The sequence below is a fragment of the Acinonyx jubatus genome, chromosome C2 (assembly GCF_027475565.1).
Source record: "Acinonyx jubatus isolate Ajub_Pintada_27869175 chromosome C2, VMU_Ajub_asm_v1.0, whole genome shotgun sequence".
In the NCBI taxonomy this organism is placed as follows: domain Eukaryota; kingdom Metazoa; phylum Chordata; class Mammalia; order Carnivora; family Felidae; genus Acinonyx; species Acinonyx jubatus.
The window spans coordinates 97,008,606-97,027,226 of NC_069384.1; the positions used below are offsets into that span (position 1 = coordinate 97,008,606).

Genomic DNA, 18,621 nt, shown 5'->3' on the forward strand with positions numbered 1-18,621 from the left:
TTAGTGATATCCTCCTCTGTTCACCTCAGAATAAAAACTTTTCTATTTGCATAAAAAGAACATATCTTGGCTTTGAAAAATTCAAGAAATACCAAAAAATACTAAAAGGGAAGCCAAAATCCTCACAACATCTTAATCCTTAATCCTTAATATGAAATCCTTAATATGAAAACAACCATCTTATTTGATGAGCAAATATTAATATTTTAAACATCTGCTTATGTCATGAGTATACATATAAAAATACATAGAAGGATGAATAGATTGAAGGAAAGACAGTAGTCATTTTATAAAAAATAAATTTAGGCTCTACGTATTTTTAAATGGTTACATATTTACTCAATTAAACAAAAGATAAATAGAAATGAAACTAATGGAAATTATAGATTTCAGGTACTTTTTCATCACAAAAATATTAAGTTGAACTATATGAAATTGCTTTTTGTAGACAAGAAACAGTGGGATATTGGCAACTTTTTATAGTCTGTCTTGTACTTTTGTGTAAATATCCCTTTAAAAATTAAGAAAAAGGTAAAAAAGGAATAGTAAGCAATCAAGACCATTTATAATTATCTATGATTTAGTTTTATACAATAATGATGAAATCCCTATAATAAGGATGAGGACTTATTTGTTGTGTTTTTTAGCCACGTGTGATTATAAATACTATTGAATATATTGCTATTATAGTTACAATTTTTCATTTTTTTAAGGTTTCCTTTTATTTCCTTTTTCGTAGTGAAAATTCATAAAGATTAGATGATCAGTACCAGCATTTTTATTTTGGCTTTCCAATTTTGAGCCTTTATTTTAAATATATTTTTTAATGTTTTATTTTATTTTTCAGAGAGAGAGAGAAAGAGAGAGAGTGAGCATGAGCAGGGGAGGGGCAGAGAGAGAGGGAGACACAGAATCTGAAGCAGGCTCCAGGCTCCGCTCTGTCAGCACAGAGCCCAACTGGAGGTTCAAACCCATGAGCTGTGAGATCATGACCTAAGCCGAAGTTGGACACTTAACCGACTGAGCCACCCAGGCACCCCTTGAGCCTTTTATTTTGATTCAGCTCTAGAAGATTCGATTGTGACATTCTTGAGAATTTGTTTCATCTTTACGGCTGAATGGCAAATTAGCTAGATTAATCTAGTGGATCACACTTTTTTCCCTCTGCATTTAGTAGACATTTCTCCACTGTCTTCTGTGCCTCATTTTGATGCAAGTTAGTACTTAGCACAGTTTTTCCATTTACTTTTGTTTGGTTGAATTTAATTGTAGCTCTATTACTCAAGTTCTTTCATGTTTGAGAGTGAGTGCTTCCTTTATATTTAAACGGCAAATTGAGTGAAGGTAATATAGTTGGGGCATTTTTCTTGTAAACCTTGTACATGCTGATTCATTGTTATCTGTGTCTGAATTCTGTTATGAAGTAGTTTAAGGTCACCTTTATTTTTGTCCTCACTCTCTCTCTTGCATGTGACAGGCTTCTTTCCTGAATGGATGTTTGAAGAATTTTTTCTTAATCTTTGAAATTCAATAACGGGACCAGGAATGTGTTTCAATATCAATAATTCAGCATTTCTTAAAGCAGTGGGCTCTCTTTCTATCTGTAGAAAAATTGCTCCTTATTTTCAGAGATATTTTCTGCTGTTGTATATTTGAATTGCTTTTCTGTTCCATATGGGATTATCCTGCTGACGAACCTATTTTGTCTGTGTTGGATCTTCTTTGTACAATGTATTTACTTACATTTTCGTCAACTCTTTTAACCAATTTTATTTTCCTTTGCATTTACTACTTTACCTTCAGCTTGTCTTCTACATTGGGATTTTAAATTTCAGCTACAGTTATAATCCATTCTTTATTGACTGATTTAATACATTAGCTTTCTAAAGGTATTCTTTGATTTCTTTTTGTAAATTTTTACTTTATGGAAAATTTTCAAGAATGCAAGAATAGTACAAGGAGGGGCGCTTGGGTGGCTCAGTCAGTTGAGTGTCTGACTTCAGCTGAGGTCATGATCTCATGGTTCATGAGTTCAAGCCTTGCATCAGGCTCTGTGCTGACAGCTCAGAGCCTAGAGCCTGCTTCACGTTCTGTGTCTCCCTCTCTTACTTCCCCACCCCCACTCATGCTCTGTCTTCTCTCTCTCTCTCTCAAAAATAAATATTAAAAAATTTAAAAAGGAGAGAGAATAGTAGAAGGAATTACTGTATACTCTTTACCGAGTTCACTACTTGTCTTTTGCGCTATTTGGATATATGTATACATGTACACACACACACGCACACTGTACTTTTTTGTGAATCATTTGAGAGGAGGTTATAAACATTATGAGCCTTGATCAAAAAAATACTTGAGTGTAAAAAAGTACATCAGTCAGTGTGTGTTACCCACAAACAGGACATTCTTTCAAGGATCATAATACAATGATCAAAAATCAGGAAATTTAACATTGATACAATATGATCCTCTACTCTAGTCCACAGTGCCTATCTAATTTTTAAAACTTGTCTCAGTGGTGTTCATTATAGCTTGTTTTTTTCTGGTATCGGATCCTATCCAGGAACAGGTGACCATTGAAAAATTTTTTTCTTGTTAACATCTGACATGACATTTGATCTTTGAGATTAGTTTTGCTGTTTTTAATTAATTAATTTTTAATTGAAATGTGATTGACTTACCATAACCTTTTAGTTTCAGCGGTACATAATAGTGATTCAGTGTGTTTATACATTATGAAATAATCCCCATAGTAAGTTCACTTACTATCTGTCACCACACACAGTTATTACAATATTATTGACTATATCCCCTATGGAGCACATTATATCTCTATGACTTGTTTATTTTATAACTGGAAGTTTGTACCTCTTAATCCCCTTCACCTGTTTAGCTCACTCCTCCCACTCCTTTCCTCTCTGGTAACCAACGGTTTGTTTCCTATATCTATGAAACTGTTTCTGTTTTGTTTTATGCGTTTGTTTTGTTTTTTTAGATCCCACATATAAGTGAAATCATGTAGTATTTGCCCTCCATGTCGTTGTAAATGGCAAGGTTTCATTCCTTTTTTATGGCTGAGTAATATTCTGGTGTGTGTGTATGTGTGTGTGTGTGTATATCTCACATCTTTATGCATTCATATATTCATGGACACTCAGGTTGCTTCTGTATTCTGGCTATTGTAAATAATGGTGCAATGAACATAGTGGTGCAGATAATCTCTTTGAACTGGTGTTTTCATTTTATTCAGGTAAATATCCAGAAATGGAATTGCTGGATTGTATGGTAGTTATATTTTTACTTTTTTTGAGGAACCTCCGTATTGTTTTCCATAGTAGCTGCTCCAATTTACATTCTTACCAACAGTGTCCGAGGGTTTCCTTTTTTCCATGTCCCCACCAACACTTGTTATTTTTTTTGTCTTTTGGATAATAACCAATCTGATGGGTAGTATATCATTGTGGTTTTGGTTTGCCTTTACCTGATGGTTAGTGATATGGAGCATATCGTTTCATGTGATTGTTGTCCTTCTGTTTGTCTTCCTGGAGAAATGTCTGTTCAGGCCTGCTCATTTTTTAAATGCATTGCTTTTTTTTTTAATTAAAAAATGTTTGTTTGTTTGTTTGTTTGTTTGTTTATGAGGAAGAGAGTGGGAAAGGAGCAGAGAAAGAGGCAGACAGAGAATTCCAAGCAGGCTCTACACTGTCAGCACAGAGCCTGATGCAGGGCTCCATCCCACCAACTATGAGATCATGACCTGAGCCAAAACTAAGAGCTGGATGATTAACTGACTAAGCCACCCATGTTGTTTGCTTTTTTGATACTAAGTTGTGTAAGTTCTTTTTGTAGTTTGAATATTAATCCATTATTGGCTGTATGACTTGCAAATATTCTTCTCCCATTCAGTAGGTTGCCTTTCCATTTTGTTAATGGTTTCCTTTGCTGTACAAATGCCATTTAGTTTGATATAATCTCATTTGTTTATTTTAGCTTTTCTTGCCCTTGCCTGAGGATACTAGTCCAAAAATATATTGCCAAGACCTGTGTAAAAGAGTTTACTGCCTATGGTTTCTTGTATGAGCCTTATGATTTTAGGTGTTACATTCAAGTCTTTAATCCATTTTTAATCTATTTTTATATGTGGTTTAAGATAGTGGTGCAGTTTCATTCTTCTGTGTGTAGCTGTCCGCCCAGTACCATTTATTGTAGAGACTGTCTTTTCCCCATTGTATATTCTTGACTTTTTTGTCATAGTTCAATTAATCATGTATATGTTAAGCTTTCTGTTCTATTCTATTGATCTATTGTTTCCATGCTTTGCAGTGTAGTTTGAAATCAAAAGGTGTGACACCTGAAGCATTGTTCTTTTTTCTCAAGATGCTTTGGCTATCTGGGATCTTTTGTGGTTCCATACAAATTTTAGGATTCTTTGTTCTAGTTTTATAAATATGCCATTGGTATTTTTATGGAGATTGCATTGAATCTTTGGATTGCTTTGGGTAGAGTGGACATTTTAGCAGTATTTATTCTTCTAATCCATGAGCATGTTGTATCTTTCCATTTATTTATGCTGTCTTCTTCCATAAGTATCCTACAGTTTTCAGAATACAGGTCTTTCACCTCCTTAAATTTATTTCTAGGTACTTTATTTTTGATGAAATTGTAAATGGGGGTTATTTTTTATTTCTCTTTTCGATATCTTTTTACTATGTATAGAAATGCAACTGATTTCTGTATATTAATTTTGTATCCTGTGACTTTACTGAATTCATTTATTAGTTCTTAGAGTTTTTTGGTTGAATCCTGGTTTTTCTATATTCAGTGTCATGCCATCTGCAAATAGTGAGCATTTTACTTCTTCCTTTCCAATGTGGGTGACTTTTTTTTTTCTTTTTCTTGCCTATTTGCTGTGATTAGGACTTCCAATGTTGAATATGTTGAATGAAACGTGGAAGTTCAATAAAAGTGGTAACAGTGGGCATCCTTGTTCTTCTGATCTTAAGCTTTTCATGGTTGAGTATAATGTTAACATTTGGGTTTGTCATATACGATCTTTCTTATGTTGAGGTGCATTCCTTCCATACCCATGAGTGGAATTGGCCCAGGATGTACCACGGTGGGGTTGTCTTGGGGACATGGCTGCAGCTGTTCTAAGCTAGGGGCCCGGGCTTGTTGGGTCAGTTCTAGCAAGCCAGCTATATTACCTGGACCTTGCTTTTGTCTGTGCTATCAAGGTGGAGGGGGAACATAAAAAATGGCACTTTCAGGGCACCTGGTTGGCTCAGTCAGTTAAGTGTCTGACACTTGATCTTGGCTCAGGTCAAGATCTCATGGTTTGTGGTTTCAAGCTCTGCATTGGGCTCTGCTCTGACAACATGGAGCCTCCTTGGGAATCTGTCCCTCCTTCTCTCCACCCATCCCCCACATATGTGTGCTCTCTCTCTCAAAATAAATAAACTTTAAAAAAAATGGCACTTGCTGGTCCTTTAACCCCAGAGTGATTTCTAGAAGTTTCTCACCTTTTAGCAGATGCACTAAGGTTAGTAAATAGATTTCTTTCACTTTCAGTCAAATTGCCTTTTAAACCACTGTTTTTCCATGTGTCCCAAGGTGAGAGAGTATGTACATGGATCCCTCGGAGATATTCCTCCCCACTGCAGGTTGCCACACTGGGTATGGGGTTCCCTTCATGACTATATCCCTATGTCCTGCCCTTCTCTGTGTGGTCTCCCTCTTATTTATTGTGCAAAAGCTCTTCATTCAGCCCTCAGTTCTTTGGGAGGAATTGTGTAGCTGTAGATTCAGTGAGTTCATGGGAGGAGGTGACTTCAGGGTCTTCTTACACCACCATGTTAGACTGGCTCCTTAACAATTTTACACTGTTCTTAAATTTATTTATTTTTGAGAGAAAGGGAGCATGAGCTGGGGAAGGGCAGAAAGAGAGGGAGAGAGAAAATGCAAAACAGGCTCTGCACTGACAGCACAAGCTCAGTGCAGGGCCCCAACTCATGAGCCAAAATCAAGAGTTGGATGCTTAACTGACTGAGCCACTCAGGTGCCCCAGTTTTACACTTTAAAAAATATATATCATTTTCACTCTTTCCTTTGTAGCTAAAGGACTCATGGGGGAATTTTCTTATGGTCTTGATCTGTTTTCTACCAGATTGATCTTTTATTTAATCATTCTTTGCATGCCATGGATTCTTGGATTCTAGTTTGTTCATCTGCATAGCTAGTTGCTGTCATTTCTTTGTATCTTATGTGTTCATACTTATTGTGGGCAGCTTTGCTCATATGTTCTTTTCTGATATAGTGAGATTACATTTTCCCTAAAATGCTGTCCACCTGTACCAAGGTATGTCAGTCTTCCCTTTGGAGCTACTATTTGTGGATTGGTTATTGCATTGTTTTCTGTATCTTGCCAGCTCAAAGGCATGGGAGGATCGATGAAGGGCTGGGGAGCTTATCCTCCTTTATTGGAAGGCCTGGGCTCACTAGTCTTCTTCTTGATTACATTAAATTTCATTGCACCTGGTTTCAGCTGTGTTCTGTCCCTGTGGGGACACCTGCAGGTTTGTAATTTTCTTGCCTCTGCTAAGATCTTCCAGTGGGTACTTAGGGGTTTTACAAATATTTCAAATTATTTCTTCTTCTTTCCCCTTCACCTACTTTTCTCCAAATTGGTGTGGTATTGGTGAGACTTGTCAGTGCTTTCGATGACTCTCCTTTTCCTGTTACTAGTTTAGTGTTCATATCGGCTGGGGAAGAAAGTGAATGGACGGCAGTGGCACCCAGCTACACCACAGAGAGTCTTTATTTGGTTGTCCCTTGTTGAAATTTATTATGTGGACTTACATTCCTTTCTTTGTCCGATTCCTTTTATGATTTTAGTTTAGTTCTTTTGCTTTTCCTATTCATTTCATTATGGGTTGGGGGATGAGAGTCTGTGATCCATCTGTACCCAATCCATTTGCCTTCCTCTAAAATACTAAAAATCAAATGTAAGTCTCCTTGGAGGTAATTCTCACATTAAAGACTAATTCTAAAATGAAGCATGACAGGCCTGAACTAGATCTAAAAGGATAACCGTACAGCTTTTAATCAGAAAATGAAGGGTTTCTTATTTTGATAAATTGGTGAGTTCCATTATTTACAAATGAAACACCAGACTTAACAAGCAGTAGTCTCTTGTGTTTGTTTCTAACCACCAGCTTCCCTATTTCCTTTATCACTTTTGTTCTTACATACTTCACTTTTTCCCTCTGCCACTCATTTTTCCATACACTGATGCCAGTATTTTCACTAGAGTGCATAACTTTTCGTATATGAAGGCAGCATACGCTGCGTGGCCTGTGAACCACCAGGGCTTTTCTGATGGTCCAGGAGCAGAACTAAATCACTTACACACACTTGACCCATGGACAGCTCTCTTTATGTTTGGGAAGATTGGCTTTGGATGAGTGCACAGCTTTGGAGACATTCACCTGGAGCTTAGGAAGGAAGAGGGTGGCACATCAGACCCAACAAAATAGTCAGTGAGGTGATAGATGCTGTGGTGTCATCAGCTGCTATTCCAGAAAACTCACGGTTTCTGTACAAGGCTTTTGTATTGTGTTTAGCATCAATGGGCAGAAAAATTCCACCCACATTTCACTACTTATGGTGCAGCCTGGAAAAACTCCGTATGAGGTTTGGTTGCACAGACGCACAGCTACACAATTTGACTCTTATACAAATGTAAATGTGTTCACATCCCTGTGAAAGCTGACATTTTGTGAGCAGCAAACGTGACTTGTTTTCTCTTAGCTCTAGGATACATCCATTTCCTCTAACTTCTATGGAAAACAACTGCGCCAGGCAACTGGGAGAAGAAAAGACAGCAAATAACTATATTCAGTGAAATGTTTCCCCATTCAGATTGCTGTGGCTGATATGAGAGCCCTTTCAGAAGCAGGCAGGGCAGGCAAATGGGCGGGCGGGGGTAGAGGACAGGTATACAGGTTGCAGACCAACTTCCTGCTGAATCAGGAGATGGGGGCAGGAAAGCCGGGCAGTTTTGAGCCAGGCTCTGGGTCCAGGAGCCTGGTTTTGAAATTTGAAACCTCTACCTCCTAGCTTCATGACATTGGGCAAATGACTTTCACAATCTCACTTTGCATCAGTTTCTGTGTATGAAAGACGGCTACAATAGGCCCTATCATAAAATTTTTCAATGATTGAATTTAATGATATAGTAAATATTATATTTATGAAAAATTTCTTTCTCTTTCTCTCTCTCTACACACACACACATACACACACACACATTCTCTCTTAAGAGTTAATTGCTTAGCACATAGTAAATCCTGAAAAAGAAACTTAAATTGTTTAAGAAACCAGTGGTTGGTACTTTCCACATACAATATAGGTAAGGTTCTCTTGGTAAGTCTAATTTTTAGTCAAAAACATCTAAAAGCTGTTTTCATTCTACAATGATGTTTTCTTCTGGGCCACCGTGAGGGTGATAGTTAGCTTTAGCTCATTCCATATAATTATTTCCTCCACAAATATCTTTGTAAATAAAGCTATCATCACTTCCTTAGTAGGTTCAACATGACCATATAACTTACTTGCCAAGTCGCTTTGTCAACTTTTGAATATTGTCATAGCCTGAAGATATTTGGGAAACATCAGAAGATATGCAGTATGAGAAAGTATCAGTAATAATGCACATTAAGGCATTCATGTTTTCATTAGTTAAAAATAATTCATTTGTTCAAACTTATTCTGACTTGTGGTTTAAGGGTTTGTACTTTTAAGACTTAAATTCCCATGGCAATCCTATGTTTGTATAAGTCCACAGTAGTTAACTGAGCCAAGCAATTAAAAAGAGGAAAGTAATTTTCTTAAATAAGAAAGACTAAAAATCTACCTGATACTAACTGATGTAGCTATACTGTTGGAGCAAAAAAAAGTGAGATAGTGAATAATTGGAGCCTCTGTTCATAAGTTGACCATCAAGTAAGATATTACACTCTATGGGGGCTAATCAGGGTTTATAGTTAGCAGATTAAGTAAGTAACCCTTGTAAAGAGAGGTTAAGATGGACTGGAATGGCAATCTTTTTGCTTTGGGTCACCTTTCAATTTCAAGAAAAAAAATGAGTGCCACATATAAATGAAAGTCAACATATTTTTAAAAATTCTGTCATAAGGAATATGAAGCCATGCAATGAGTAATAATCACTACTTGTTTTTATATGTAATGTTGCTTCATTTGATCTTTATAACTACTCTGTGAAGGCAAATGAAGCAGGTATGATTTTTAATCTCCCCTTCGTGGATACAGTAACTGAGGCTCTAGGTGACGTAATAACTACCCAGGGTCTCCCTTGGGTGCTCAGAAGAGACCAGGCACGAACCTGGGCAAGTCTGCCCCACATTCCTTTGTCTCACCACCCTACCACAGTGCACTTAACTAATGTGAAATCCTTACTCCTAATCAGTATTGTGACCGCATAAGAGGCAGAGGGTGTGGGCAGGGAGAAGGTAAAAGGAAGAAGGTAAGAAGGGATAAACAAGGCGAGACACAATAGCAGAAGGGAAGAGATGGAGAGAGAGAAAAACAAAAGTCTGAAGGTTTGGGGAGGGGGCTCACAGGTTACAGGGTAAGTGTCCTGGTTGTCACAGCCTCCTAAACACTGGGATGTCATTGGTATCTCTGCTAATAGTCCTTTAGATGGTAGTGGTGGTGGTGATTTGGGTTCCTTATAGGAACGTAACCTGTCTGCTTTGTGTCTGTTCTTTGAAGTTTTTATCCTGTCTCTTTGTTCCCACTTTTCTTTCCTTCATTTCTTTTACTCATCTAAATGTTCATTTCCCTGTAGAATAAAGTTTTACGTGTATATTTTAAATGACTTGAGTTTTAGAAATACACCTTAAAACTTTATATTTAGTCATTTTTTTCCCCTTTGCCATTCTTTATTATCGAATTTAAGAGGTTCTTCAATGATCAGAGGACATACACTATTACTCCAGGGACAGAAAAAGGCTTAACTTCAATCCATTCCTCAATAGTCCACTTTCTAGACAGTTATAAAGTAAATTTATAACAGCTGAATTTCCACTATAAATGTCAATCCAGTCTTCCCTGGTTTTATATTAGAAAGTCTTAGGTTTTTGTATAATTGATCTTTTACATTTAACACTAACCCACAATAGAGTTTTCATAGGCAGTTTTATTTTTCCCTGCCTTGAAAATCAGGTGATGTCACCTTTGCCCCTCTTAACTTCACATGGTACTTGGAAATATCATTTTGAGAATGAACAATTATATAAAAGTAGGCCCATTCTATCTAGACATCCGAATTAGCTCTGCTCAGTCAGGACTGAACTGCCCTGCAGAGGTCGGATACCTCTCCTGGTGGTGTTCTTTAGACCTAAGAGTTGTTATTGGGTTTCAGTTCTGTACTTGCACCAGTTGCAAATCCTGAATTGATTGCTTTCTTACGGGTAACAGTCCCTATCACTGGGGCAAGTGAGGGTGCTCTGCATATCTGTCTTTTTTACCTTGCAGAAAAAGAGAAGAGAAAATAGAAGTCCATGCTAAAGAATGAGATTCTGAGATATAGAGATTTCCGACGTTGCTGAGCTAGAAGAGCTTAGGGCTAGTTGCATTTCTTCTTCTCTGGTTGTGTGACTTCCAAGAAGCAACCAGTGTCTCGGGGACCTTCAGTTTCCTAATCTCCAACAACTGGGGAGGGAATAAAAATTCTAGCTGAAGAATCTTTTTGTTTTTCTCAAAATTAGTCTTATACAGAGCTCCAAATTTAAATCAGAACGAGTAAAGCCATTTTGATGATTTTGGGGTTGTGGAACAGGAGCCTCAGCCCCAAGACAACTGTATTTCTCCAGGTATCATAATTTGAAAGTCACTGGGCTAAATAATTTTAAGGACATTTCCAGTTGTAAATGTATTGAGGACTGTCTTGCAGCAGGAATAATCGAAGTTTCTTCCAGCAGGGGAATGTCTGCTTGCTCAAAAACTTCAAGTAAATACTATCCAAGAAATAATCGTAATCATAATCATAGAATCATAATTCTCTCAGTCCAGGTGAATGTTACACATAGTTTGGAGTGTGGGCCTTGTGATCAGGAGAATATTTGCTTGCACTTTCATCAGAGTAAGGGGAAAAGTAGCACCCGGTAATTTTAACAGTTTTAAAAGTCATGCCACCATAACCTTAGGTAAAAGTTAGATGGCTCTTCCAACTTCATCAATGATGAAAAGAAGGCATCATGGTCTTTCTAATACAGCAATCATACTTATTTTTGTACTTGACTTTTTGGTAGTTTATATAAAATATGTTTGCTTATGCATTTGCTTATTTAACTTGCACTGTTTGCCCTTACATGAGCTAAACCATAGGCCTGCTTCATGTAAAAGATTTAAGTCTTCTCCCCTTTCGCATACAAATGGTTATTATCTATCCAAACAAAGCAGAAAGTAGAAAGGGTAGCAGAAAAGAAAGGAAGCAGAAAAAGAAAGGGTAGCTTTGCCAAAAGTAACCTTCACCTCAGACTGTATGGGGGTAAAGCTTTTATTTCTTAGAAGACAAAAATAAACAATAAGGTGTTTAACATTCTGGCAAATTGAGGACTTGCACGATATTCTAGCCTTAAAAGAGGAACCTGTGACTTTCTTTGCAATTTTGTAAATTCTCAGGACATTTAACACTTTCTTAAGTGTAGTATATATTTAAAAATCAATTAGGTTAGTTGAAATAACTCAGAGAAAGACAAATACTATATAATATCACTTACATATGGAATCTAAAAAACCCAAACCCACAGAGAGGGAGACTAGAATAGTGGTTACCAGGGGCTAGGGGGTGGAAGAAATGGGGAAATATTGGTCAAACAGTGTAAACTTTTGGTTAAAAGATGAACAAATTCTGCAATGTAATGTGCAGCATGGTGATTATAGCTAATAATATTATATACCTGAAGGTTGCTAAGAGAGTAGCTCTTAAATGTGTTAGCTAACACTATGGTGGTAATCATTTTGCAATATATAAATGTTCCAATCAACATCTTGTACACCTAAAAATTACACAATGTTACATGTCAATTATATCTCAATAAATTAAAAACAAATTGGGGCAATCCCCCCCCAAAAAAAAACAAAAACAAAAACATAGTCCATCTGATTAAGGTGACTTGATACCCATGCCCTAATTTAGAAGCTCAGAGCAAACCTCCTTCATATTCTGCTCATCCCGCATATACTAGAAAATTGAGGTGATTAAAAATCTGTACTGACCTTCTTTGTAATGCTTATAGTTTATGCTGGGTAAACTTTCAGCACCATATGCTGTGTTTGTGTCTTGAATTTATGTGCTGACATAAAATGTTTCAGATCCTTCAGAAAAACTTTACAGTCTAACCTCAGAAGAGTTACCAGCCTTCAACAACCACTTGCTGGACATAAGTCAGACTACCGGAGATTTCCTTAAGAGCTCAAGTGCCGGAAGCCTCTGTGGAGTTGAGGAACAGAGGTAGGTTAAGCCGGCAGCTCATATGTAATGATAGCATACATGGTGAAATTTTTGACAAGCCCCAAATAGTTATCTTTACTATATGAAAAAAGATCGCACTCACGTGGGTGCTTCATATGGCCATTCTCTGTAAAATGTTTGGGTCCTTTGTCGACGTATTATCAGGATTTAGTAGAAGGCTTATGAAGTTGTTGCTTTAATGTGAAGAGATGATTCTCTGCTGGACAATGTATGCCAGAAAAACGAAAAGATATTTGGAATTTTATAATCCTTCAACATTTCTTCTTATATTGAAAAACAGTTGCTTTACTTGCATTAATTAACTTAATAAATTCAAACACTTTGCACTAATAGAATCTTACTCAATGTGAATAAAACTTTTAGAATAGAATGTCGAGAAGATTCTTTCTTGAAATTAGGTCAAGATTGTTAATGATAGTATATTTTAAATTAAGTCATTTAATTCTTTCCTCACATGAAAAACATTTAGGGTTGATCAATTTGAAAAGAACATAGGTTATACTAATGCTTCAAAAAAGTAGTTTATCATGTCAGTCTATTACTGACGTGCTGGAATTTCTTGAAAAGGGAGGAAGGATCCTTGTAGAAGGATTAAGATAAATGTAAAATAGAAAGTCCCTTGAACTGTAAATTCCTTTGATTGGTTTGAAGTCTAATATTGCATTAAAAGGGAATCAAGAGTCCATTATTATTCCATCTTTCTAAAAGAGAAAATCATTTAGCTGTGGCCCTTGGATTTTTGCATTTCTAACACCACTTCCATTTTTAAAAAGAGAGATCAATATAAAGTTGCTATTTTTTCCCTAAAAAGCTCTTTTAAAACAAAGTAACTAAACCTACCACATACTCTCAGCATCATTTCATAAAAGAAAGGACATTTAATACTAAAAATATAAGGGGCACAAACAGAATAAAGCAGTTCTTTAAAATTAAAAACGTCATGAAAAAGTCCTTACCTTGTCCTTATTTTCCCTTCTTAGACCAGTGAAAATTTTTATCTCAGTCAGATCTGCCCTAACCCACAGATCAGAGTTTAGGAACTTGATGATTTAGCCTCTGTGGGTCATAAAAAAGAATCCAAAAAGATACCTATCACAGGATGAAGTATTTTATATTATTTAGTGGCATAGCATGGGCTGAAATTCTAGATAACTTGGACAAAAAAAAATCTGAATTACACAAACTCCTTTCTGCTCCCCCACACTACTTCCTTCCCTAGACCTGACACCTGTATGCTAGACTTTCTACCAGTTCTTCTCCACAGTAAAATGTAACAAGATAAAATAACTAAATAATTGCTGCCATTAAATTTGGTTTTGGCATATCTTGATTGGCTATCCACATAGTCCTAATTTACAGTACGCAAAAGAGGTGATTTATTTGGCAATCTATTCGTAGGGATTCTATTGCACAGCCAATGTAATGATGAATGTTCTTAATGATGACCTGAGGCTCGGCAAGTTTCTGAAGTGCCTTCTGAATCATCAGTGAAAGACACAACCAGAGAGCATAAAATCGTCTCCCCTTGGTTCCACTGTGGCTTTATTTCTCGGGAGAGGGAGAATGATGAGAATTTCTCATTAAAAGGAGGCTTGGTATATTGGGCACATTGAAAATTATGGCCCCAGTCGGAGACAGCCCCCTCACATCTGCCTGCCTCCAATGACTTCAATGCATGTAGTATTGATCAGAAGATGAATGAAGAGTTGAAACCTGGTTCTGTATATTGTGTATTGATCTTTTAATGTATTTCCAGCTCTTCTGAAAAAGATACTGAAATTCAGTCTTTGCTGACACTTTCTGAAAGCAGCACGGAGGAGGAGGAGGAAGAGGATTTTCTTGACCGGCAACACGTCATCACACTCCCATAATCAAAGAGTGCCTAATGATAATGATCATTTGTTCATTACGTTTTCCATTTGGTACCCAGAGTAAAGCAAACAGCTGAAAAAAGTGACCAAGTGATTACTTGTCCCCGGTGCTGGAGATTTGATTGTTAATGTTTCTGATATTTCAAGATTGGCAGACTAATAAAAATCAGTGAAATTGTAAGTTCAAGGGCTTTTTCTTCCAAACGATTTATTTTATGTCAAACGCTGATCTATATTACACACAATATTAGTAAAATTTCGTGAATTTTAAAAACGAACAGTTATAATTGTGTCTCTAGAACCTATTATAGATTAGAACATGATTGCATTTAAAGTAATATTGGATGGTTGAATTATATTTTAAGCAATTATGTCATCAGTAAGAGCATACATTTGATGGCCATAGCATTAATTGAGCCTGGAATCCGTGTTTTGCTTTGGTAATTACTGTTTCGTTTTGTTATGTTTCGTTTTGTTTCGGTTAGGGTTTTTGAAATTCACACAAGTTCTGGTAGCTTCAAAAGTTGCTGCCAGAAGAGAAAAAAGAAGACCCAAAATAAAGCAGACATAACACTTGTCATTCTACTATGACACAAAAACTTATACTAGAAAACACAGAACCCGCCCCCACCACCTCCCACAAACATCTTACTTTGGGCGTGTCACTGTGATGGTTAATTTTTTGTCAATTTGGCCACACTGTGGTACCCAGATATTTGCTAAAACTTTACTCTGGATGTTTCTGTGAACGCATTTTTGAGGTGAGATCAACATTTAAATCAATAGACTTTGAGTAAAGCTGATTAGTCATAGTGGTGTGTGTGGATGTCATCTAATCAGCTTGAAAGTCTTTTCTTTTTTAATTTTTTTTAATGTTTGTTTATTTTTGAGAGAGACAGAGACAGAATGCAAATGGGTTAGGGGCAGAGAGAGAGGGAGACACAGAATCTGAACCAGGCTTCAGGCTCCGAGCTGTCGGCACAGAGCCCGACACAGGGCCCGAACTCACGAGCTGTAAGATCATGACCTGAGCTGAAGTCAGTCGCTCAACTGACTGAGCCTCCCAGGTGCCCCAACTTGAAAGTCTTAAGAGAAAAAAGACTCAGGTCCTCCACGGAAGAGGGAATGCTGCCTTCAGGTTGCCTTTGAGCTCAAACTGCAACATTAGCTCTTTCCTGGGTCTCCAGCCATCTGGCCTGATCTGTAGATGTTGGATTTGCTAGCTGTCACAATTGATTCTATTTCCCTAGACAACGCTGACTAATACAAATATATCTGTAGGACAGTTGTGACACCCAGAGAAAATAACACATGCAGAGGTGTTTTGCTAGTCTTAGTAGTAGTAGATCTTGGGGTTGGTGGGTGTCCAGTGCTTTACTTGATCTTATAATTCAAGGGTTTAAGAAAAGAGCAGAAGGAGACGTGGGGAGGGATAGTTTCATGGTTGTCACTTTGTGACGCTTTAGGACAGTTTCCCCTTAAAGAGATTGTTGACATCAGGAAAACATACCTGCAGGTTGGCTATGCCATCATCACAGCATTAACTGTATCTCAAGGTTCAGATTCTTTTTTTCTTCCCTATGATTCTGGGTTATAGAAGATTGGTGATTGTTTAGTGTAATTTATCTCTGATAATTTTTCCATGGGATCGATACATTGTACTGGTCATCTACTAGCAGGATAGAAAATGGTGAAGACACCTATTTCTATGCCTTTCAATATAAAAATGCGCTTCATTAAAGTGGTTCACATAAATGAACCATTTATGTGGTTCATTTATAAGGAAATCCACTCATACTATCAAAATTAAATTTCCTGAAAGAAATTAGTATCTTAAAATGAAGAGTGTGACTCCTCCAAAGTGTTCACTATCCTCTTAGCACTTCCTCTGTCCCCATCCCAGGGAGTTAACTGAGTCACCTTCAAATCTGCGTCGTTTATGTTAAAGGCCCTTCTGTCATCTTGTCCTGAGGCTGATAGCTCTCTGACTTTTTGTATTTGTAGTTAACTGTTCATCAGTTAAAATAGGAAGGAAAATACATTATTTTTGTTTTTAGCATGTCTGCTCAGGTTTAAAATTTCTCTACTCTCCCTACCCTCCTTTGCTGTAGGACATCTTCATTCCTCTGATGAAGAAGAAAATTGCTCCCTAGGTGCAATTTATAAAAGTCCAGTGTTTTTCTCAATGTGGAAGGAGGTGTTGTCTTATTCTCATTAAGGAAGAAGGACCACTGCTTGAGTCTTTTAAGAACTAGCTCAGAAAGAGATTTTATAAGATACTGTTACCTTTTACAATGTAAAATTTTTTAAATAAAAATAAATCTGAGAATTAGTTGTCATGAATGCATTTCTGGCCAGAACTTGAGATAATGGATAGACCATTGACTTTGTCATTCGACTTCCAATATGACATTGAAATTAAACATGAGGGTCCTCGGTGGCAGAGCAGGCTCCCTTCTGCCTTTATTTGCTTCCCATATCCACACATTTAGAAAAGTTCCTTAATTCCTTTGCCATTAGTCTAATGAGGAAATAAAAACTAAATAAGATTGGAGCCTTTGCCTGAAGCAGTTTCAATGTGTTCTCTCATTTTGATGCTCAGGCTTAGAATCACTGTTAAAGGCACGCACCTAGTTCTGACTGTGGAATCCAGAGAGTTACAGACATTCAAGAAGAATCACAACGGTTTTGTATGCACGTTGGGATTTAGTAGTTTATACTCAGACATGCCTAGTGGTGTGATAGTAATAGGAAATTCTATAATTTTATAACTCTGGAGATACACATAATGGAAACAAATTGACATTAAGTTATATTTGGTAGCTTGAATATATTGTTTGATATTTACTGTCGTTCACATCTAGTACACTCTGAGTGTGTCATTCTAGACAGGCCAATGGGGTGCACTACCCTTTAAGACCACTCAGTGCTGTGCCTTATATGTAAAGTGCAAAGAAAACCTTTCTTGAACAAATGACTGTTACAAAATGACTCCATCTCTGTAATAGGGCACTCAGATATTTTAAATAATTCCTTGATTCAGAAAAAAACAGGTCTCTATGTCCCTATGATTCAGTGGTTGGAAAGATCTTGAGCAATGCTTATCTCATCTTTTTTTTTTTTTCCTTTAATTTTATTGATTTTGAGAGACAGAGACAGAGTGTGAGCAGGGGAGGGGAAGAGAGAGAGGGAGAGAAGGAGAATCCCAAGCAAGCTCTGCAGTATCAGCCCAGAGCCCAAAGCGGGGCTCAAACTCATGAACCGCGGGATTATGACCTAAGCTGAAGTTGGACGTTTAACCGACTGAGCCACCCAAGTGCCCCTCAAAATGTACTTCTGAATGAGACTTTTTCTCATTTCTGTCTAAAGTAAGTCCCTGTGTTCCTTTCTCTTTCTCTTTATTCTTTCTCATAGCATCCTACTTTTCCCTTCATAGCGCCTCAGAGCACAATAATGTATTGGTGTGAATTTTGAATGTATGTCAAGTAGACCTTACATTTCAACTAAACATGGATTATATCCATTTTGCTCACCACTATGCACTTAACCTCTAGCATATGCCTAGCTCTCACTACTGGTCATCAGTAATGAATGAATGAATGAATGAATGAACATGCCAGATCCAATGATAAGCCATCTTAGTCCCTAATTTTTCCCAAGGGGAGACAGTATGATGTGTATGTATGTGTATACAGTATACACATACACACATATACGTCTCATGAGAGAAACACAGGCTATCAGGTTATATATTTACTAGATGGCAGATCATTTATTTGAATGTGCTTCTACATCACAAAATGGAAGAAAAAAAGATACTGACTTTACTTAGTTCAGAACAACATTGTGAGAAACAAATGTAGTAGTGAATGCGGAAACACTTTGGAAATTGGAAAGCACTCTGTCATGATTATTACCATCACTTTTCACGAGTTAATTCTACACATTGAATATACAGGCACATTAATGGATGGATCAGTTAGTGAATTTAGGATCAAGTTAATGATACACAAAAGTCACTCAACGTAATATCTAAAGTGGAGAAAGTTTTCAGTGAGTTGGACAATTTGACTGATATGAAGTTGTTTATGTTGAAAGCTAAATATCTAAATTTATTTTAATATTATTTTTGAAACATCTATGTTTAGGTTTCTTCTGTCATGTGTAAGTTCAGAATTTTTATATATTAAAATTGCA

General features: G+C 36.9%; 1 protein-coding gene across 5 annotated transcripts in view; it reads left to right on the plus strand.

The window, feature by feature from the left end:
• The window catches only part of ZBBX (zinc finger B-box domain containing), a 119,226-nt gene extending 102,571 nt beyond the window's left edge, over positions 1-16,655 (plus strand). For 3 of the 5 annotated variants that reach the window (XR_008297836.1, XR_008297837.1, XR_008297838.1), the window contains 3 exons: positions 12,394-12,532; positions 14,310-14,601; positions 16,536-16,655. Coding sequence is in view for 2 of the 5 variants with exons in the window: in XM_027061485.2 (XP_026917286.2) it covers positions 12,394-12,532; positions 14,310-14,424 (254 nt within the window). In the remaining 3 variants the exon portion in view is untranslated. Of the gene's footprint in view, positions 1-10,994; positions 11,090-12,393; positions 12,533-14,309; positions 14,606-16,535 lie in introns of those variants that run through there. The other 2 variants (XM_027061485.2, XM_053221237.1) reach the window with 2 other exon arrangements.
• Positions 16,656-18,621: the final 1,966 nt, after the last annotated feature.